At 40.6% G+C, this 23,136-nt stretch overlaps 1 protein-coding gene across 1 annotated transcript in view; it reads left to right on the top strand.

Annotated features, from left to right (window-relative positions):
* COL22A1 (collagen type XXII alpha 1 chain) overlaps positions 1-23,136 on the top strand; it is a 221,166-nt gene that overhangs the window by 63,550 nt on the left and 134,480 nt on the right. The window contains exon 4 of the mRNA XM_027645748.1: positions 5,796-5,870. Coding sequence (XP_027501549.1) covers positions 5,796-5,870 — 75 coding nt within the window. The remainder of the gene's footprint in view (positions 1-5,795; positions 5,871-23,136) is intronic.

Below are 23,136 nucleotides of genomic sequence, written 5' to 3' on the forward strand. Positions count from 1 at the left end.
TTCTCCTTCTCCTTCTCCTTCTCCTTCTCCTTCTCCTTCTCCTTCTTCTCCTTCTCCTCCTTCCTTCCTTCCTTTCTTCCTTCCTTTCTTCCTTCCTTTCCTTCCTCCTTCCCTCCTTCCCTTCTTTTCCCTCAGCTCCCTCTCTCTTTCCTTTCCTCCCTCCCTCTCTCCCTCCCTCTCCCAACTCCACCCACCTGTCTCTTTCTCTCTACTCTTTTCTCATTCTCTTTTGTTTTTCCCATTTTTTTCTATCCTGTTTCCTTTAATTTCTTTTTAAACGGCTTAGAGGCAAAGAGAGTTACACTATCAGATCATTCATGTTGTTCTTTTCCAAACTCACAGCCCTACTGTTACTATTTGACTACAATAGGTTATTAATGCTATTTTAGTGCTAGTGAAACTTCCTGAGCTGACACACTGTTCTGACATGTCTCTCACAGTGCATGGACTCTCTAAGACATATTGTCTCTCATTTTCAAGATATTTGACATGTCTGGGATTTTTTCGTAGGGAAGATTTTAAAGAATGACATGTAAAAGTGAGGCTTAAGTCCCTCATTAGCATCAAACAGATCTCGGTATGATTTGTTTATAGAAAAGGGTGCTGTCCGAAGTGAGATCACTTTCAGAAAGCTTCATTGTGCTTCCTTGAACATGAAGTTCATATAAAGCAGAGACATGGTTGGCTTTCTGAGCTGCAAACACACATTGCTGAGCCGTGTCCAGCCTCTCATGCACCAGCACCCCAGGTCCTTCTCCCCAGGGCTGTTCTTGATCTGTTCATCCCCAGCCTGGATTGATACAGGAGTTTGCCCCAACCCAGGTGCAGCACCAGCACTTGGTCTTATTAAACCTCATGAGATTCCCATGGGCCCACTGCTCCAGCTTGTCCGGGTCCCTCTGGATGGCATTCCATCCTTCAGGTGTGTCAACTGCACCACTCAGCTTGGTGTCATTTGCAAATTTATATACTCAGAGATTTCTAATCCCACTAATTATGGACCTTTGATGTGATAATAGTGTAAGGCTATTAAAAATGAAAAATGGTTCATATGTACAGTCAGAGAGCAGTTTTCCTGATCTCTCTCACAAAAAAATAATATTTGATGTTGAAGCCAGTGAATAAAGTATTACAGAATGGGAATTACTATGCATCCCTATTCAAGGATTATAATTTTATGACAAGGAGGTCATCCCTAACAAAACTAATTTCCTTCCATGGAGTTACAGTTTGGTTGATATGGTAACTACCTCGATAAAGTACATTTGTTCTTTGCTGAAGTACATTTTTTCTTAGGCATTGTTACTAGATATTGAATAACATTTTCATTAAAAAGTAACACTCTACAATGGATTAAGAGCTGACTGATCTCATGTAGCAAGTGTCAGTGGAAAGTCATCATTCTCAGTGAAACTGTAAAGGGATACATAGCACTTCTGGTGTTATTAAAAATTTCCATGAACCACATGGGCATAAATGCAAAATCTTTGCTAATAAAAATTGTGGATAAAGCAAAGGATTGATAGAATTTTATATAAAGTTGCAGACAAGGAAGAAGTTTTAAACAATATGTATTTAAAAGCAACTTCAAGCTTGTACAGATTTGAATGACATGACCAGAGGGGATATAACAAGGAGCAGAGGCTGAAAGCTCAGGTTAGTCAGTTGTATCTTCTCTTCTGCAAATCTCTAAATGTTTATAAATTAGCAGATTTTGTGCATAAAATTTTTATAAATTTTTTTATAAATGTTTATAAATTGCAGTGCAGATTTTGTTACTCTCCCTACCGTTTGCTCATTGCTGCAAATCCTCTGAGCATCACAAGTGTGTACTCAAAGTTTGGCCTGAAAGCAGCAGAAAGAACAGGCATAAACAGTTTTTGATATTAAAATGTTCACCTATATCGGGGATCTCACAGAAAATCTGCGCAGGAGAGGGAAAATTTTGTGTTTTCTTCCCTAAGAATGTGTCCCTGGATGTAGCAATGAGACCTGGTGGCTGGTTGGGTATGATAGATATGTTTTCAGTCCTTCACTCTGCTCCTCTGGACACACACAGCTGTGCTGTTAAATGGGGTGGTAAAGCTCCAACTTCATTTGTACCTCCCCAAATTGTTTTGTAGCTGGAAAGTGAATCATTGCAACAATTTTCTTTCCCTTGTGGACTATTTATTCTTGTGCCTTAGATGCAGGTAGGAAGGGAGGAGCCAAAAGGAGCATAGGACATTTGTAAAATAAAAACCAATGTGAGGCCACAGTTCTTCAGAGCTGGAAGAAAAGGACAATATTATTAACTTTGGCCTTTCTATTTTCTGTGGCAAGAGAGTTCTGCTCCAATGCCAAGCTCGTGAGTTTGCTATATAGTCCTGATTGCTAAAACCGGGAAGATTTTGCTAGCTCATGCTGCTAGGAAACCACAGTTCTTTCTGATTGGAACTGGTGGACGGTGTGTAATGTGCATTAATGTTTATGTAGTGTACACCTACTCACATGTTTATACCCGGGGCAATGGCTTGAAGTTGTGTCAGGGGTAGTTAATCTTGGATATTAGGAAAATGTTCTTCACCCAAAATGTATTTGGGCTCTGGAACAGGCTCCCCAGGGCAGTGGTCACAGCACCAAGCATCACAGAGTTCAACAAGCATTTGGGCACATGGTAGGATTCTTTGGGTGGTCCTGTGCAGGGTCAGGAGTTGGACTTGATGATCTTGAAGGTCTTTTCTAACCTTAGTGATCCTTGTGGGCCCCTTCCAACTCTACATGTTCAATGATTCTATGCTATTAAAGATTGGAATGATAATTCATATATCTATAATTCAGACTTTGCCTCCTTGTAACATAAAGATGCACACTGCTGTGTCTGAGATATTTTATTCTTCCATGTGTATCTCTCAGGAGCCCTGGCCAGAGAGGTGAATGACTGATTTTATTCATGTCTTCCATTTGTTTACTCTTTATTTGGTGATTTTTTCAAAAAGTTTTTATTTCTTATATTACTTATTTTATTCCATAGCCATATTTATTCCAGACCAAGACTGGGGCTTAGAAATGATTTTTACTGCACTGACTCAGTACCTGTAACCAAAACAGCATTAGTTGTTAGAAAAGCCAAACTTTGAAGGATCGGTATAACATCTACCTGGGGCATATGGCACTTCTAATCACAGCTTAGTTTTGAACTGGAGTAGAAGTAACCTAACTTTGGTTCTCACAAGTCTTGATGGTTTAAAAAAAAATTGACTTTCAAAGTTCATCTGGTGGAGGAGATCTTCTCTTTTGTACTGGGAAGTTATGGAGAATTCCCCTCTAATGGAAGGGAAACTGCCACATGGTTTCACATGCCTAAAATAAAGATGTAAGTGGGTTTGAGAGAAGTATCCTGGCTTTCAAACCAACAGGCATCATGAGGCAAAAGAGACTTCTGGCTGAAGTTTACATGAAATGACCCTGTGCATCAGTCAGTGTTGATTCCTGGTGTGGTAGGAAAATAAATAAATTGGCTACTCTGAATTTTATCTATAGAAACAATGGATAACACACGTTTGCATGAGTAAACAGTGCCTGATCTCCCCCACTGATGAAGCAAAGGGGTGGCTGGATGTATCTGACCGCTTTTACTGCTGCATTGACTGTTGGAGCTTCTGGCAATGGCTTTTAGGGTCCCCTTTCTCTCCACTGAGATGTGAGTGCTTCATCTGCAGCTGATAAACTGGGCCAAAAATCCATTAGAACAATAAAGCAGAAAAAATATTTCATTGCTAGGCTTAATCAAAGTTTGTGGAATATTGGATTTTTTTTACAAGGAGACAGAAAGTAGGGGGAGAGATATAGTGCCTGCTGTCAATGCCCTCAGAAAAGTCTATTTTTTTCCTCAGGATTTCAGATGTATCTTTACAAAAGATTTCAAGGCAGATCTTCTGTAGAAAATCTTCAGAGAACGCTGTTAGATTGCGCCCCAATGATGAGGGTGTTGCCTGGACTTGAGTCACCTTCCTCTCCTGGTTCCCCATCCGTTAGGGAGCAGTTGGCTCTTGCAAGCAGAACAATTAATAACACCTAAGGAATAACATACTAAACACCAGGTGGAAAGGATAGAAAATACCATCTGTATCAAGAGGAGTATTGCAACCGCAGAGGATGTGTGTGTTACCATGGGTGTGACTGGGCAAATGAAGAGGGAGGACTTGGCTGTGCTCACCTCGTTGTCATTTAAATCAGAGAAAGGGCAACCTTTTGTTTAAAGGGTAAGAAGTCAGAGGTGCAATTTTATCATAGAATCATAGAATGGTTTGGGTTGGAAGGAAAGGACCTTAAGGATCATCTCGTTCCAACTCCCTGCTATGGGTAGGGACATCTTCCATCAGACTAGTGTACTTAAAGCCCCATCCCACCTGGCCTTGGACTCTTCCAGGGATGGGGCAACCACAGCTTCTCTGGGCAACCTGTGCCAGAGCCTCAGCACACTCACAGTAAAAAATTTGTTCCTAATATCTAACCTAAATCTCTGCTCTTTTAGTCCAAAATCATTCCCCCCTTTCCTATCAGTGTCTGCCCATGTGAAAGGTCCCTGTCCCTCCTTTTGTAAGCTCCCCCTTATGTACTGAAAAATGCTATAAGGTCTCCCTGGAGCCTTCCCTTCTCCAGGTTGAACCTCAGCTTTCAGCCTGTCTTCACAAGAGAGATGTTCCAGCCCTCGGATCATCTTTGTGGCCTCCTCTGGACCCACTCTAATAAGTCCAATATATATACTTATATATAAATATTTGTATACTTTTATATATATTGATAAATTGTTGTTGTTGTTATTCCAATATATATGGTCTTATGGTATAGACAAGATTTTATATTCTCTTTAAACTGATTCCTTGAACTATCTGTCCCCATTGTTTACAATTAACTATTGACCTGGGAAAACAAAGCATAAATAAAAGTGATTTCCAAGGTATGGTAGGAAAGAGGTGGATAGACAGTTCTCTGTGGAAAAGTATTTGACTGTGATTGTGTTGACACTAATCGGGAGCATGAGAAATGGCTGACAAAAGCTGGATATTTTCATGACTCTTTGAGATGTGTGTATGGGGTGAATATTTTTCAACATTTCAGTCATATTTAATTCTTTCTTCTTGAACAACCTCAAGGAACAGACATGTGGTCCTGGAGGAGTGTTGATATGGGAATCACATGTAACACAGTAAGATATAGGACAGTGGGCCTCACATTTTGTCCCTGGCACTCTCCTGTGGTGGGACCTTTTTGTGATTAAAGTCACTTCATTGTTCTGAGCTCTGGATTCCCTTTCCTTCATAGCATTTCAGGTTTGTGGTGTTTCTGTGTAGGAGTTGTCCTTTGAGAAAATTTTGGGCAGCATCCTAATGTCAGCTGGGCCTTCATAACTTCCCTTCCAACCAACCAGAGTAGAGTGACATTCTATATTTTCTTAAGTTTTTCTGACTTTCATGCAAGTTTACAGACAGGAGAAAGATAAAAAACCAGAGTGTTGTCCTAGCTAAGGGAAAGGCTCAGGTCATCTATTCTACTTGTCTTCTTGTCTAGTCAGTCAGAAAAAAGTGGCTCAAACCCAGACACAGTATATTGGGTCTTTTGTCCATCATGCAGGTAGGGAATAGGAGAGAGGAAGGGTATTTAAGATGTGCAGAGACTGAGGCAGAATTATTGCTGAGGGACCATGTGCAAGTGTTGAACAAAACCCAGAGGATCAGTCTTTGCTATTTCTGTGGCTTCCAAAATTCTGTCTTTACCTGTGATAATTTTTTCCTGGTCCTTTTGATTTTCAGATGTCCTGTGTCCAAATGTCCACGTGGAAGGAGATCGATTCAAACACACCAGTGGGGGGACTGATGAGATTCCAGGTAAACAGACAATCTCCTCTGCTGTATCTCTGGGAACTGAAATAGTATAACTGTATGTTTCTGGTGTGATGCTCTGATTCATTATACCTTTCCTAGTTAGAGTTTATTCCAATTTATCCATTTATTTATATTTATTCCAACATGTATGCAGTGGTGGAGAAGTATATTAGAAACTGTTGGACTGTAAAAGAGTTATATGTTGACAGTCAACAAGAAATTAATAGAAAGCTTTCTTTTGATATGACTAAAATTAAAAAAAAATATGAAGATTGTTTTAGTAGCTAGAGGAGTACTATAAGTCTTGGAGATCACTTTTTTTTTTACCAGTATACATTTAGTGAGTTTTAATGTCCATTTATTTGATCTGTGATTGTTGTGGGAAAGCCAAGCACAACGGATGAACCACTGAAGAAATGCTTATGTGTAGATAGATAGATAGACAGATTGATATAGATATATAGATATAGATATAAAAGAATCTTATTCATGAGCACTGTTGAAAGATCAAGAGAAAAGCCAGCCTGGTGACATCTCTGCTTTTTTTGGGAGCTCTGATATATCTTTTCAGCCAGTTGAAGGGCTTAATCTGCCAGATAGATGCATGGACTGTTCCTCTTTTCCAGTCCCCCAAGACTGAGCTGTTGGCAGACAAAACATGCCTGTAAAGGATGTATTGGGAACATCTGTGACTGACCCAAGAACTTAAGTCACTGCAGTGGCTCTTCTGCAACTTGATTAGGACTAGAAATGGTCGATGTTTGACAGCTTTGCTACTCGCAGTTTTTTCACTGGGGGATTTTTGCTGCCTGCACAGAATATCAGCTCCAATTGTGCTGTCTGTAGGCAACTTATTTTGGCTGCAGCCTGATTACATCAAACCTGTGATAATGGTGCGTGGTAACATCTTTTCTGGTCATGAAGACCAAACTCATAATCCCCAAACACCTATTTTGAACTGCTGTCTATTGATAGGTCTTGAATTAACCTATCCTGACAGTCCTCCTGTCCCTGGGCTGGGCAAACTTCAGAGCTGTTCAACAATAACCCTACTGATTCTGAATGAACCTATTTCCAGTGAAAGTGCTGCTCAAAATCAGTAGAAGGATTGTGTCCCTTCTCAGATGATCATCTTCTATGTGATTCTTTTCAGAAGAACGGAGTTGGAAATGGCTGCCTGTATGTAGTCCGTGATTATCTGATTTTGATTCAAGTACTAATTAATAGACTTCATCAGAGTTAAAAATATATATCTCCTGTTGAGCAGTATAAAGGACAAGAATCCCAATTCAGACCTGCCACAAAGGTTTTGAGTAGAGTGAGGTGTAAACGCTTATATGCAGTAATATTTATATATCTCTGTGTGTGTATATATATACATACACACACACAGAGTTAGGTTCTTTCATAATGTTTTTGATTTATTTTTCCTTTTATCTTCAAATCCCACTTACCTACTATAAAACAAGTCAATATTCAGCATTTTAACTTAAAGATGACTTTTCAGTCTTAGATCTGTATGTTAGTTCAGGTTGGAAGGGTCCCATGGAAATCATCTTGTCCAACTTCCTACTCAAAGCAGGGTCTACCCTGAAGATAGGTCCACTTTGAAGTCAGATCAGGTGGTTCAGGACCTTGTATAGTTGAGTTTTGTGTATCTTCAAAGATGGATAATCCACAGGTCCTCTGGGCAACGGTTCCAACTCTGTCAATATCACACTGATTAATTTTTTTTCCTATAATAGGGAATTCCCTAAGTAGATTTTCATTTATTGCTACATATCTGGTTAGGCTGATAACTTAGGCCTGTCATTTATTTGACCTAAGGAACCTCTGTTCACTGTAAAGTGTGAATGTTCACCATACCATACAGCAGTTTAACAATGGGATAGTTACAATATTTGACTAAAAGTGATTATTCCAATAATACGGAGTATTTATAGAAGGCTCCTAATTGCTTCTACATGGTGAGAAAATTATTTTTTTCTGTTCCTGTGCCTGATGGTTAGGGAAATATATGCCTCTTCCCTGGAAAAAGTGGAATGGATATTCTGGGTCTGCTAAGGGTTATTGTGCTGCGGGAGATGGGTCATATAGGACCAAAATGCTGTTCCACTCCTTATGTGCTCCTTAATTATTCTGTAGCATTTTCGGAAGACTCTGGGTTCCTGGGTTCAATTTCAACAGAAAATCATTACCTTCTTTTAGCTAAACTGGAAAATATGCAGCACTGAGGAGGAGGCTCTCCCTCTGCTACCCAGGTCCTCATATACACAAGGATTTGAAAGTAACACCTGTGCCTTGTGCTCCAGTTGGAACCAGAACTGATCTTTGCCCAGCAGGCTCCTATTTTTACAGTAGAAGCAAAAATAAAAGTTAAAACATAAAATGAACTATAAAAGGAGAAACTTTGTGACATGGAGGGGAACAGTGGTATGACTGAGGTTGAAGATATATGGTAGTTCATTACGTCAGAGGCTGAGAGTGGGGTTGAGGGTAGTGAGGGTGGCTCCATGCATAATCAAATAACTGCAACAAAAACCCACATCTGATCTGGAGGAGAGCCAACACTCTAAACTGATATTTTCCTTTTAAACGACAGATGATTATTTTTCTTTAGACAAACAGGACTAGGTAAATCTCACCTATCTGAGCTCCAGTGAGCATTTGTTGAGTACTGTATTGAAAGTCACTGCTAAAGTGTAAAAGGGTAGAGATTAATAAATTTAAAGTGAGACAGAAACTGGCTGGCAGGGAGATAATTATGAAGTTTCTAGGAAAGGGAGTAACAAGTCAGAGGGCAGGTAGTGGTGAACTTCATCAGGGTCCAATCAGGAGAGTCTAATCTCTCCTGTGAGTTTCCACTCTACAGATTGGGATCGAATATCCTTGAAGGAGGAACAGGTTGACCCCCAAAACAGGTAGTTTTCCCAATTGACTTGGGACTATTAGTCTAAAAGGCCTTTTATGGTAGGTATGGATCAATAGCAGGACTATAAACTCATACTGTGGAAACTGATGGTGTCTCAGTAGATGTTTGTACATCACAGTGCTGTACAGATGGGGAGAAGGCAAAGGTCATTATTGGCAGGGCAAAGTAGGGAAGAATTCATGAGACTGGACAGGTCTTTGGTTACAGTTTATCTAGAAAAGGATCCTCTGATGCCTCCTTAGCTCAGGAAAGATGGATTTGGCCTTGAGGAGCTATTAGTGTGTTCAGGAGACAGAGACAGGTGAATAAAAATCTGGGTTTGGCTAATCTTGCAGTGTGCAGGTGGGAAGGGGAGATACTAACGCTTTCGTAAATAGATCAGGGAACAGAAGGAGGGAGATAGGGGAATCACTCAAGCTAAAGGACAAAGGTAATAATAAGAAATAGCTATCAGCTATTTAAGAGACACATTCAAGGCATTAGAAGAAGATTTCAAACTGTCAGAGATATGAAGTACTGGGACTAGAGGTGAAGTTGTACTAATGGAGACAAATAAACAGCAGTGGATAGTCACGAGTCCTCTCTTAGCTGAGGTTTGTACTCTATGATCCCCTGGTATCAAGGCTTTTAAAGAAAAAATCACTAGCTGAGGCGTTCTAGAAGGGCTGCTACAGTGAAATCAGATTGCATGAGGCAAGAGTATATAGGCAGCTTTACTACTGATACAAATTTTGGCAGTGAAGTGAAACAGCATCTGCTTAACAGTACATAACATGAATTCAGAAAGTAATATTCCTGGATGAATTATCACATAGGGAATTTTGAAAGAAAGTAAGAAATCTTGGTTAGAATATCAGCATAAACACTATTTCTTTTCCATAAAATCTGATATTTTAAAGCAATGCTTAATGATGGTTTAAGAAAAGTTCTTAGAGCATTCTTGTGGGTGCTACATTTGGGTTTTTTTATTGGTTTTTTTGTGGTTTTTTTTAAAGAGAAATGAAGACAAAAGAGGATTTAACTCATCTGCCCTAAAGTATTCAATATAAAACCCCACTTATAATACTTGATATCTCTTATTATGAGGAATTGGCATTTTCATTCCATTGGCATTTAACAGAGGATCATGACCAGGCAGGAAAACACAATGATAACCTTTTGCACCCTGAAGATGTGCCCGCTGTGTATTTTTATGAACAGTAATATGGCACCAAAACAACACGTGAAAGTTATTCAGAATGAATTATACTTCTTGAGGTTTTAGAACTTCCCATTTGAATCATTTGTATTTTAAACTAGACCTACAGAACATGGGATTTGGTTGCAGAAATCTGGATGATCCCTAGAATTAAGAATGAGCTGAGCTCTAGTCCTGAGCCTTACTTACCAGAGGAGATAATACTCCTGAACAGATACTGACTGTTGCTTTCAGGGGGAATCTGCCACAGAAGTAAAGAAAGTCTGCAGTGATTTCCACAGAGTTCTAGAAAAATAAAGCCTGGAGAGGGAAAATTCCAATCACTACATGGCATTATCCATCCCACACTGGACAGTGTTAATGAGGCAAGGGAGGAACATGGAAGCCCTGACTTTAACTCCTAAGTAGTCACACAGGCTGCGTGCGTGAACAACACCAGAAATTGCTTTATGGGTTGTACCACAGATTGACCTCAGCCTCCAACTCTCTTCCCCATCTCCAAAACCTCCATGTGCCAATGAGCAAAATGCCAGCATGTTTATGACCTCTGTGTTTTTCTGTAACTCTGAAAGGGTGTTGGGGTATTTTATGATGAAGGCACTGGTTGTAAAACTAGTACCCTCCAATTATAGACTGCAGTGGTTGTGTTTAACAGTCAGTGTGTCTCCAGTATCTTGTGGTTTGTAGCACAGGCTTCACATTCCAGAGATGCTGGAGACTCACAAGCTAATTACAATATCCCTGGGACTATTTATATTTGCCCAGTAAAACATGTGGTAGTATGAGAAAACTGGAGTGTTCAGGCTGCTGAACCCACGGAATGAGCACATCAGACCACTGTCCTCCTGGGGAAAAAAATGGTGTATTTGTGGTGCCTGTATGACAGGCACTTTGCCCTGTCTTTGTACTTGGCAGTCATCTTGGGAAGTCTCAGAGAGGCCAGTGGATAGTCCATGAATAGCTGCAGAGATTTGTAACATATTCGTGTCTTTGGACAGTGGATGCACAGACACAGTGGTCACCATCAAAGGTTGCACATGTGCAGTGATGGTGGAGCTGGTTATTTGTGCAGACACCAGCCACTCTCCTCTCCATCCTTGGAGTTAGACGCACACAGGCAGGACTGGAAGCAGCTGTGACATACATATGGGAGGTGAGGCTGAAGGATGAAGTTTAGCTATGCCATGGCACAGTAACTTTCTCTTTTTTTTTCAGTGACCCATCACTAGGCAATTATAATGGGATAGGACTCATGGCTTCTTATTTCCTCCTTCCCCCACACTTGCTTTAGGAAGTCCCCCAGATAATTTGAAACTGGGCTGAGCTGAATTTGAAACTGGGTTTCCGAGATACATCTGGCTGTAACTGCTGTATCTTGTAAGAAGCAAATAGGGAAAGCAGTAGCTGACCTCTACCTGTAGTCACAACAGTTATTTGAGTCTCCTGTGAGCTGGAGAAAATGGCTGGACTTGTACTGTGAGGTGGATTTGTCCTCTGGGCTGGAAGATGCGATACCTGCAGTGCAGGTGACCATATCAAGTTCCTTTTGGCTTGTTTTTTGGGATCTGATGTACAAGTTTTATGAAAAGCAGCTGAGGGAGCTGGAGTTGTTTAGCCTGGAGAAAAGGAGGCTCAGGAGGGACCTTATTGCTCTCTACAAATAACTGAGAGGAGGTCGCAGCGAGGTAGGTGTCAGTCTCTCACTCCAGATAACAAGTGAAAGGGCTAGAGGAAATGGACTTCAAATTATCCAAGGGGAAGTTTAGTTTGGATATCAGGGAAAATGTCTTCACTGAAAGGATGGCAGACATTGGAACAGGCTGCCCAGGGAACTGGTGGAATCACCATCCCTGGAAGGATTTTAAAGACATGTAGATGTAGCACCTGGGGAACAGGGTTTAGCAGTGAACTTGGTAGTGTTGGATTAATGTTTGGACTTGATGATCTTAGAGATCTTTTCCAGCCTTAAGTATTCTGCGATTCTATGATTCTACTGTACAATAGTTAGTCTCAACGCTATAACTTAGATCACTCCACTTAAAAGGTCTTTGAAGTTTTTCAGAGATTGACAAATGGTTCACTCATGTTCAAGGGCATGTTAATATCCAGTAACTCCAAGAAAACCAGTTCAAGCAGGCAAATAATTACCAATAAGTCAGCTGTGACTTCTAAGCATAGCCACTGTGTCCTGTGGGCTGGCTCTAACATGTTCATTAGATGTGCACTGGGGCATGTCCAGTGTCCAGATTCCCCAGTTATCCAGCATGGAGACCCTGTTTTCTTTTGGGCTTGTGTGCCAAGGAATTTCCTTTCTATAGAAAGTAAAGAACTGGGGAATGAAATTGTACAGTCACCCCAAGAGGGAGTGGGGAGTCACCAATGTGTGAATCTGGATTAGGAGCCTGGAAATACTAGAGCATCCTGCAAAGTGTGCATAGCCATGCTGTCACCAACAGAGCTGGGGTGAGTTCTCTGATTTAAAAAAAACGTGTTTTAAGTGAATCCTTTTCTTAGTATGGTCAGAGAGGTAGCTATTACCCGAGATCATGGACCTCAGTGGACTTCTGGCACTGTGAATGATCTAGGCATCAGGTCTGTGCTGGAGCAGGCAACCTGGCTGAGCTGTTCAAAGACATCAGGAAATATGGAGAATGAATGCTGAAATTATTTAAAAATGTGCTACTGTAGGAAGTAAACTGGTAACAGCTGAGCAGTCCCTGTGAAAGGCTTTCCCTGGTCTGAGTGTTAGCAGTGACAAATTCTGACTTCTGCATTCACACAAAAAGTTTAACAAGGGTTAACCCTGCACAGGAATGTGCACATGAATTATTCAGATCTACCTACATATTAAACAAAATAAAAATAAATCTGTCCCTAAAGGCCTTTTTTTTTTTAACTAACAGTGTTTACTTTCTCTGAGAAGTTAAACAAGCCAGGTCTTTTTCTTATTCCATTGTATTTAAAGTTGATGAAAAGAAAATAATCTAAATTTTGACTGTTCATAGCGCAAGAGTCAACCAGTCCTTTGGCTATAAAAAGACTAATAGATTGTCTATCCATGAGATACTTTCAGGTATTTCTTAGTCCAAATAATTTAGTTTAATTCTACTTTAGAAACCATTCCATGGATTTTTCATCAGTGTAAGCTTTTGAGGATGGTACACATGATGAGAAGAAGGAATATATAGAATCTTAATAAGCTGCTCCCAATGCTTCGAGTTAAATTAGTCTGTCTGATATGAATGCTCTCTAAGGAGAGCTGTGGCCAGGTTTTGGGATACTGGTGGGTCTTATCAGTTTTGTACTGATATTAAGCAACCACAAAAGTTTCTTAAAGAGCAGTCCCTACATGCTTTCCTATTAGGCCTTGTTCATCACACCTAAACTTAATGGGAATATTTTTATTTTCATGAATAGCTTATTGGTGCAGTTTTCCCATAGCCCAGACAGCCTGACAAGGAGAATCTAGCAGGTCTTAGTAAGAAGTTTTTCCTCAAATGTCTTTTCTTACACTAAAAATAATACTAGTTTCTTGTATGAGCAAGAAGTAAGAATTGTTGCTAGTTATACTGACTTCATCAGTCCTGCCACTCTGGGCTCCTAAACACTTACCTGCTGTCATTTGTCTCAGCTATATGTCTACAGTCCTCTTGGGTGTTACCAATAAAACCTATATTCAAAGAGGTGTGGAGTCTTGCCCTTCCCAAGGCTATTTCAAGGGATGAGTTTGCAGATGTGCCCTTTTGTGGCTTTCTGGAAGAACACAGAGCACTTTGACACCTGAGGAACTCAAAAGAGGCCTTTAAAACAAAGGAACTAGTTAAAACCAGAACCTAATACAAACAGTCATGGTAAATTTGGCTAGTGCAAGCCTATCTGGCATACAAGGACATCAAAGGAATAATGAACTCCTGTTTAATCTTGTAAATCACTGGAGCAGGAATGGAGCTGAAAGAAGGTTCATGGCACCAAGCCAAGAGTCCATCACTGAGAAAATGGAGATGACTTCAACACAAAAAAACCCCTTCAATAATGAGGGGAAGATTTTGCTGTCAGAACCAGCTTTCAGTGTCGTTCAATATGCCACTTGCAACTGCTCAAAAACTGAGAGGCAAAAGAGTAAAAGAGAACAAGGAGACTGATGCAGATAAACAGAACAATGCATCACATAAAGTGGTGTGTTATTAACATGAGATCAGGTGTTGAAAGGTGCTGCCTCAGACACATGAATTTATTTCCTGTTTTTACAGCAGTCTGGGGGATAGATTACTACAGCCTTTATACTAGGTGTGACGGCTAGAAATGTGTATTTACTTACTTACTTCCATTTTTTTCTTTTCTCTCATACTGTATCTTTGGTCAAATTTTCTTACTGGTTTATGTCCATTTTATCTTTCCTGAAAGACCATCTTTTCTTTCCTGTGCAAGGGTACCAAGTGCTGTATTTGTACCCTGTGTTTTCAGCTGAAGCTTTAGACTGATGTTTCTGAAACAGTGGCCCCATACTTCACTCCAGTGGCTGCCTGCTCACCTGCCTCACTGCCTCTGGAAGCTTGCTCCTTTTTGAAGTATAACTCCATTATACATCTCAAATAAGGTTTCTGCTCCTTATAATCCCAAATGTTGACTGGTTCTTGAGCTGAGATCAACCTCTTTTTGTGGTCTGTGTGAGACTTGTGGTTTGCTTCTTTGCTGGGGCCAAGCAAAAGTATAAATTGTGTCTTCCAGTGTCGTGAGCAGAGAAAGCAAACCAGGCCAACAGCCTAAATGGTGGCATCATGGACTGGGGGTAAATCTGATTTATAATTTTTATAAAATTGAGACTGTCTAAAATAAGGTGCTCTAAGCCACCTTATTGAGTGCGACCTAGAAGATAATAATAAATACTGGAAGATACTTCCTTCATGTTGGTGTAAGACCTGTCCCATGTGCTTCAGCAAGGCCTCATTATTAGCTTAAGCTCTTAGTTGCTCTCCTTACTGAAATCTGGGGATCTGGTGAGAAGAAAGGTCAGCATGAAATGCTACTTAAATCCCAGCTGTAACATCAGTGGACACAAAGGGTAACTGGTTAATGGCAAGAACCTCTTTAAAACACTCTTGAGGCCTTTAATCTATAGGCTTCGGAAAGTTTTATAGTTCCAAAATTCCCTTGCAAGCTTCTTGTAAAATTTAGGAAACTAATTTTTTTTAATGACTTGTACAACCCCTTTAGCCTCCACTGCACTGCTTCATGCAGGGCTTGTGGACAGCCAATAAATCTCTGGTTGTTCCTCCAGAGGTTCATTCCTTAATGCTTTGGGTATAAGTCAGATAACCACTGATGGCTGCTGCTGATGAATCAAACTACTGGGAGTGCTGAATATGGGGTGCATTATCCATGCAAAAATAAGCTGCTTCTTCTTCTTTCTGTCTTTGCTGGAGAGTTGGAATACAGTCGAATAAACAGTGCAAGAAGACAGAACTCTTATCTTTTGTAAGTCTTTGGAAATTATTTCTTCTGACAGCCAGAGAGAGTTGGAAAAAAATTATTCCAGCCAGCTTCTTTCTTTCAAATTATGTTTTTACAAACATTTGCAATGAGACAGGTCTAAACAGTACCTGAGCTGCAAGACTCATCTACCTGGACTTGTGTAAAGCATTTGGCACTACACTGCATGATATACTTGTGTCTAAATTGGAGCAACATGGATTTAACAGATGGATTTGGATAAGGAATTGGCTGGATGGTTGCACTCAAATTGTTGTGATCAATTGTTGATGTCCAAGTGGAAACCAGTGGTAAGTGGTGTCCCTCGGGGGTTGGTATTGGGACTGATGCTGTTTGACATTCTTTTTGTGACTCAGACAGTGGGATTGAGTGCAGCCTCAGCACTTTTGCAGACAACACCAAGCTATTGGGTGCAGCTGACACAGTGGAGGGAAGGGATGACATCCAGAAGGACCTTGACAGACTTGAGAAGTGGGCCTTTGTGAACCTCAGAAAGGCCAACAAGGCCAAGTACAAGGTGCTACATGTGAGTCAGAGCAACCCCAAGATCAAACACAGGCTGGGTAGAGAATGTATTGAGAATAGGCCTGAGAAGAAGGACTTGGGGTTGTAGGTGGATGAGAAGCTCAACATGTCTGGGCAATGTGCACTTGCAGCCCAGAAAGCCAACCACATCCTGGGCTGCATCCAAAGCAGTGTGGACAGCAGGTCAAGAGAGGTGATTCTGCTCCTCTTCTCTGCCCCTGTGAGACCACACCTGGAGTGTTGTATCCAGCTCTGGGTTCCCCAACATAAAAAGGACATGGAGCTTTTGGAGAAAGTCCAGCAGAAGCCACAAAGATGATCAGAGGGCTGGAGCACCTCTACTATGGAGACAGGTTGAGAGATTGGGGATGTTCAGCCTGGAGAAGAGAAGGCTCCAGGGACATCTTCTTCCAACCTTCCAGTACTTAAAGAGAGTTGACAAGAAAGCCAAGAGAGACATTTTAAAAGACATTTTATGTAGTGATTGAACAAAGCAGAATGGCTTCAAGGAGAAAGAAAGTAGGTTTAGATTAGATATAAGGAACAAATTATTCACAGTGGTGAGGCACTGGAAAAGGTTTTCCAGATAATTTCGGAATACCCCATCCCTGACAAAGGGATGTTCAAAGTCAGGATGAATGGGACCCTGAGCAACCTGGTCTAGTGGAAGGTGCCCCTGCCCATGGCAGGGGGTTGGAACTATGTGGTCTTTAAGGTCCCTTCCAACCCAAACCATTCTATGACCCTGTGACTCTCTGGTACTATGATTTTATGGTTCTTTGACTCTAGCCTTCCCCATTGCCCTGATTGCCATGAGCAAACAAATGACACCCGTGGGCCCCATAGGGCTGCTGGAACAATATGAAAATTTTGTGTCTGGTTGCTTTGTCATTGACCCCAGTGTTGAAATCACAGGCAGCTCACCAACCCATGCAGCTGATCATCAATGAAGAGGAAAAGGCCTTTCTGACTGCCTCCTGCCAGCATACCAGAAAGACTAGGACACTGAATGATGATGGCATCAGTGTGAACCTCACCCTCTCCAAAATACTACTTCCTGTTGCCAAGTGCAACTATGACTGGGGCAATGATTTACTGGTATGGATGTGGGTAATTTTGTTGTGGTAGAAGAGCCTTGGAGATGAACACTTCGGTGAGTTCTCAAAAATATTCCTAAAATCTGATACTGTCTCAGCTCTTGACGTGATTTCCTTTCCTGTGGAGGAAGAAATGTCAGGAACTGCAAAAATACTGTAGCAGATGATGGCTACTATAACAATAACAGCAACACATGATGAAAAAAGTAGTAGGTCTCTCCTTTAGGATTTGGACACTTTTACTTCTAGCCCAACCCTGAATTGAGACACATCTTGCCTGTCCAGAAATAGCTGTTTTCAGCCTAGAGCACTGTGGAAGATAAATACACCAAATGTTTAGATACAAATGTTTAGAAGAAAAATAACCCTTATCTACACTCTCGTTTCACATAACTAATTTTCAGACATATCTCATTAAATACACCATGTAAGCTTAGAATATGGCATGATAACATATTTTTTCTCTGATTTTTAGAGTATATTTTAGCACAAAAAGTAACTAAGATAGGTAAGAAAAATTAGGGCTCTCTATAGTGGTGACAACCTTGCAGACTGTACTGGAGGAATTAAAAGGGACATTGAGGATCTAGTGAGCATATGGACTCATCTTTGTGGACACAGGCAATCCATGGAGGCTTAAGTTTCAAGACTGCAGAAATATTAGGCAAGAAAATTGACAAGATCATGTATTTGCTGAAAGACTCCCAAGTGATACAGTTTCTATAGGCATTTATACACTTCTCTGGTCTACAATAAAGTTTATTGCCATTAACTATCCTCTAGTAAAAGTAACGTGCTATTTTATCACAGTCTATAGAGACTGCTGTTTTCAGAAGTCTCGGAGAACCAGTAGATTATCACAACCTCCCTGATCTTGTCTGTTTGTGAGCCCTCATCAATGCATTGACAGGGTTGATAATTCAGCTGAGAGTTTGAGTAAGACCAAAGTAAGGAGCATTTCCTGAAAAAGCTACTTTGTTTGATAGTAGTATTTTTGTCTGGAAGTCTTCCATAACAAATATATTCTGGACACCACACTTGAGGCTGTGATGTCCAGTGCCTTTTCTGATTCCCTTCTCACCTGTTTTCCACATTCCTATCCAGGTTGTTGTCTCACCAAAAATTTTCACTATTAGAAGTAGTCCAGTGGTTCCCCCTGTGAGTGTTATCTTGGGATACTTGGGGATGCAAAGCAGGAGCCTTTTCTCAGAAAACTTCTTCGGGCATAATAAGAAGTCACTGACTCTGTCCTACATTGAGAAGTCTTTCCAAATGTGCTCACTACTGTGTTTTCTGGCTATTAAAACTTACCTTTGTTGCTTTTTTTTTCTGGGTTTAAGTGCTGTATAAATTTTGTGAGTTTTTGCCCCTGAATACAGGACAGTCAGGAAAATCTCAACATCCACAACTGCTACCACCACACTGTCTGTATCAGATCCTTAATGGAGCCAGGCAAAATCCATCTCATACTCAGGGCAACCAAGCATGGCCCCTTTAGTCTGGTCTTCAGATAATTATCTTGCAACAAAGGTTGTAGGACCACAGAATGAGTACAGAGCTGTTTGATCATTCTTTGGCTGTGCTTTAGGGTGTTGCGTGCAGCATGGACATCTATCCCGCTAAAGAGAATCTGGCTGCATATTACAGTTTGATGATGTATAAATTGTCCAGCGCCAAGTTTTGCCAACTTCTCCCTGTATCAGGAAGATCTGGGTGTGTTTTCTTATTCTGGAAAACAGGTTGCTTCCTGTAAGGGGGTTATTACTTACGGGTAACGAGACATTCGGCTGATTTGATCAGCAGAGCAATGCATAAGAAATTACTTTTCCAGCCAAGTATGCTGTTACAAATCTGAGCTTCTCTTTCAGCTCACTATTTTAGTTTTAATATGGACTAGGGTCTGCTGCTTTTCAGGAGATGTAATCATGTTAGAGGGTTTCAGTGGCCCCATATTGTTTCAGAAGTTCTAATGAAGTAAGAGGCTTATGATCAAAGACAGTCTTATTAAATGCCATGTTTATGTCACTACTGATTAAACAGTTTATAAGCCAGTTGGGAAACCACACCTGTCCTGGTACACAAACCTTTTAAATCAAAGCAACTGAGAACAGGAAAGTCCCACCCTTTCATCCTGTGCTTGAACAAGGTGCAATAGTAACCTTTGTCCATGAAAATTTAGGCAGGTGTGTTCTTTCCCATTTACTTGTAGACAGGACTGGGAAGTTATGTATGGGATCTCTTTCCATATGTCACTGACAATGTGGTACTTCCTTGGTGGTAGAAAAACCAAAGAACAACCCCTGTTTTGTCTGTAAGTCCAGTACGAAAATGCTATATGACACATTAAACTGTCTGGCGAAAGTCCTCAGTAAGCAACTTTCAATGCATTGTTAGTGGAAAAACACTGCCAGGGAAACATCCTGTTCAAGTGCTGGAGAAATGATCACAGCATTGCTTATTTTTTACATTATTATTGTGGTTCAAGGTTTAAACTCTGAAAGCTTCATGCTGTCTCCCTCACAATCCCAGTTCCAGTCCTAAAGTCAAGGGAACATACTCCATCCAAATTGCTTCCAGGCATATGAGATAAACAAAATGCTAGTAGTAATAGTAGCACTAACAGTAGTAATACCACTAGTAGTGGTAACAGTAATAATGTACTTTCTTGTCCTTCAGCTGAAATAGTCTTAGAGATTACTTTAAGTCACAAATTAATTTTGGAGGTTTTCCTAGGTATTTTTTTCCCAGTTCCACCTGGGCAATCTGACTTGACTACTTTCTCAGATCAAATAACAATATTTTGGGTTTGTTTGTTTCTTCTCTTGAAGAGATTTTGAAAATAATAGCTGATTAATCAAGCTGATAGCTGAATTTAAAAATCTGCAACGTTTATTCAATCCTGATGGCAAATGAGACAATGTAAATATAAATTATGTGTGATTAGTTAACATTTTTGTCCTCTTCTGCTTCACTCACTGCACAAAATGGAGAGTATTCCCTGCAAACAGAATACGTCTCACACAACTTCATTACTCTGAGAATTCCTGTCAGCATGAGCTCCCTTTCTACTGAACAGAAGTAGCTAGGCCCTGCCTGGTAGGGGTTCAGTCAGTCCTTAGATCAGAGACAGTTGTGATGAGCTGTCTTCTTAAAAACCCCTATATTTCTCTGCTGACTCAAAAGGGAACAGAGGAAACTTGGATACACCAGATGTCTCCTTTTCAGACAGCTGAAACTGAGACGCATCTCATCCTTGGCAGAGTTCTCAATTTTTTAGTGCATGGCCTGATGACAAGTTTTCTGTAATGCTACTGAAATCCTCCAGCAACCAAAGTGTCCATTGCCTCCAAGGGCTTTGGTTTGCAATGGAGTATCCAGCAGTGGAGGTTATCTCACCAGCTGTAGATGTTTACTAGGTGAGGTTTAGTGTGCAACTGGAGCATCCCAAGCTTTCTTCATGTTAAGGAATAGAAGTATAAGTTTTTGACATCTGTTTTAGTATGAAAATAATCTTTCCCTAGAAGCACCTGTGCCAAACTGTATGAGAGACTCTGTTATCATCCTGTCTAGAGAGCTGACATGTAGTCAGATGAACTCCATGTGAAGTGCTCTGTAACCAAAGAATCATAGCATGGTTTGGGTTGAAGGGGACCCCAAAGATCATCTAGTTCCAATCCCTCTGCCACGGACAAGGGTGCCTTTCACTAGACCAGGTTGCCCAAAGCCCCATTCTCCCTCTGAGCATAGTGGAGGCATTATCTAAATTTGACACAGAGCAAATTGATAGTCTGATTAAATCAGATCCTTTCACTGTGTTTGGGTGTGAACTCTGAGACATCTGAAGTCTTATCATTCAAACGGACCTACATAACATTTTTCAAAGAACAGCCCTCATATGTAATTTAATGAAAAAATACATAAAGGAATTTGCAATTTACCTATCCATAGCCTGAATGAGGAAAATCCTATTATGATTCACTTGTGTGCTTTATCAATCTTGAATGTAAATGAGATTAAGTTGTGAGCATGACTTATTTTCATTACAGCAAGTTCTGTTTGCAAAATAGTTTGCCTATGCTTTATAGTGTTATTTAGGCTTTTGAAACTGCATTTTGAGAGGAAATCTCAGGGAAAAAAAAAAAGAAGAGATGGATTGAGTCTGACTCTTAACTCATTTCCATTGAAAAAACATGTTAATGTGCACGCCTTCGGAGTTGCTCATGATGTGAACATTTGCTTGAGTTGCCAGAGAAAATGGGAGCAACTTTGGGTCTGAGCTAATGAGGGAAAGACTCAGCAAGATGTTCTTGTCTCACTGTATCTTGCACTTGGGTATTTTTTAGCAATAGGGATTCTCAAGCTCCATGAGATGAGCAATACTTCACAGCTTGAGGCTCCTGGTGACCTGACATAATGATGTCACTTGGGCAGCATTTTAGGCTTCACCATCCACAGCCCATCTCCTGTGAATGGTTAACAATTTTCCTTCCCAGTCAGTGTGGTCTCTTTGTGCCAGCAACACTCAATTGCCTTCCTCACATTCCTGGGGTTGGGGCAGATGAGGCATATGTACTACATGGTGGAATAAACTGTTGGATGGCTTACAGGGACAGGTCATACTGTGTTTTGTGATAGCCAGGAGGGAGTTTTCAAGTTCTAGTAGGGTCCATTTAGCATGATTTATAGCTGCAGTCGTGGCTGGTTGCAGTTTGTCAGAAAGGTGTATCACTGGAGTTGCTGCAGAGGTGATTATGAGATGGAGCCATGAGGCCCTGGAGCATCCTAACTACTTTATTTACCTTCCTGAATGTCCAGTAATAGCTGAAAATAGAGTGGACAGGAGGGAAAAGCTGTTGACAGCCAGGAAAGTTACTGTAATACTAAAGGCCTCAACTTGGCACCAGGCAACCATTTCTCTCTTTGCAAACAATTAAGATTATATTTCCACAGAGAAAGCTATTTCTTTAGAAAAAAGTCCAGAAAATGAAGAAAGCTTTATATTTTATTTACTGTCTGCTATCTTGATTAGCCTAGAGACTAGCCTATGCAGGGTTTTGCACCTATTTATTCATAATAATGTGAAGAATTATATAATTAGGTAGGTGCCTTTTCGTGTTCCAGCTGTTTTCAGCTTCTGCAGTGCCTTTTAACCTGAAAGGTTCATGAGGGCAACTAAGAAATCCAAGACTCATCAGGCCTAAGTTCATCACACAAAAATATTTATCTACCCTGGAAAAGTTTCAAGAGCTCACCAACTGAACAAAGTTAAAAGAACTGACATAGTTTTAAACCAATTTATCAAAATAAGTTACTCTTATGTCACCAGGTTTGTGTGCTGGAATTACAAAGACAGGAGTTAATGTGTGTTATCATTCACGTGTGAGGGGAAGACGAGTTTGGAATAGCCCAAATAAGAGAAAGTCAGGTATTCTCTGTTTGGTTTCTCACAACCTGCCTTTTACAGTGCCTTTACCTGTAACTCCACAGAGTTTTGGTTCTGGGAGTGGCTGTTCATTTGGATTTGAACCCTTTGGAGCCAGTTTGGAGCTAAAAGTAGGATGTTTGCATCCACACAGTACTGCACCTCCAGGAACTGGATGCATTCCTGACCATGGCACCATTGCATTCCCACTGTCCCCAGCAGGGTGTAGCAACTGGGACTTCAGGTCCCAAAACCATGGGCTAGTTGTGGCTGGGATCATATTGATGCTGGAGTTGAGAAGACTCACTAGTGTGGTTTATGATTGAGCTAATAATAGCTTGTTAGAACAAAGTCAGAAGCTTTGAACAAATATCTTCTGTCAAAATTAATTACTCATAATAATGACAGGTTGATTGGAGTAAGTTATGTTAAAATGCTATGAAAAACGTATGTAGTCAAATTTCTTGGACAAGTGGTTTTTGATAAAGACACAGACCTATTAGAATGGATCCAGAAGAGATTCATGGAAATTATGAGAATGCTGGAACAACTCTGCTATGAAGAAATTCTCAGTTGGGGATGCTTAGCTTGGAGAAGTGAAGGCT

The sequence above is a fragment of the Corapipo altera genome, unplaced genomic scaffold, assembly GCF_003945725.1.
Source record: "Corapipo altera isolate COAL_440 unplaced genomic scaffold, ASM394572v1 51, whole genome shotgun sequence".
Taxonomy (NCBI): Eukaryota; Metazoa; Chordata; class Aves; order Passeriformes; family Pipridae; genus Corapipo; species Corapipo altera.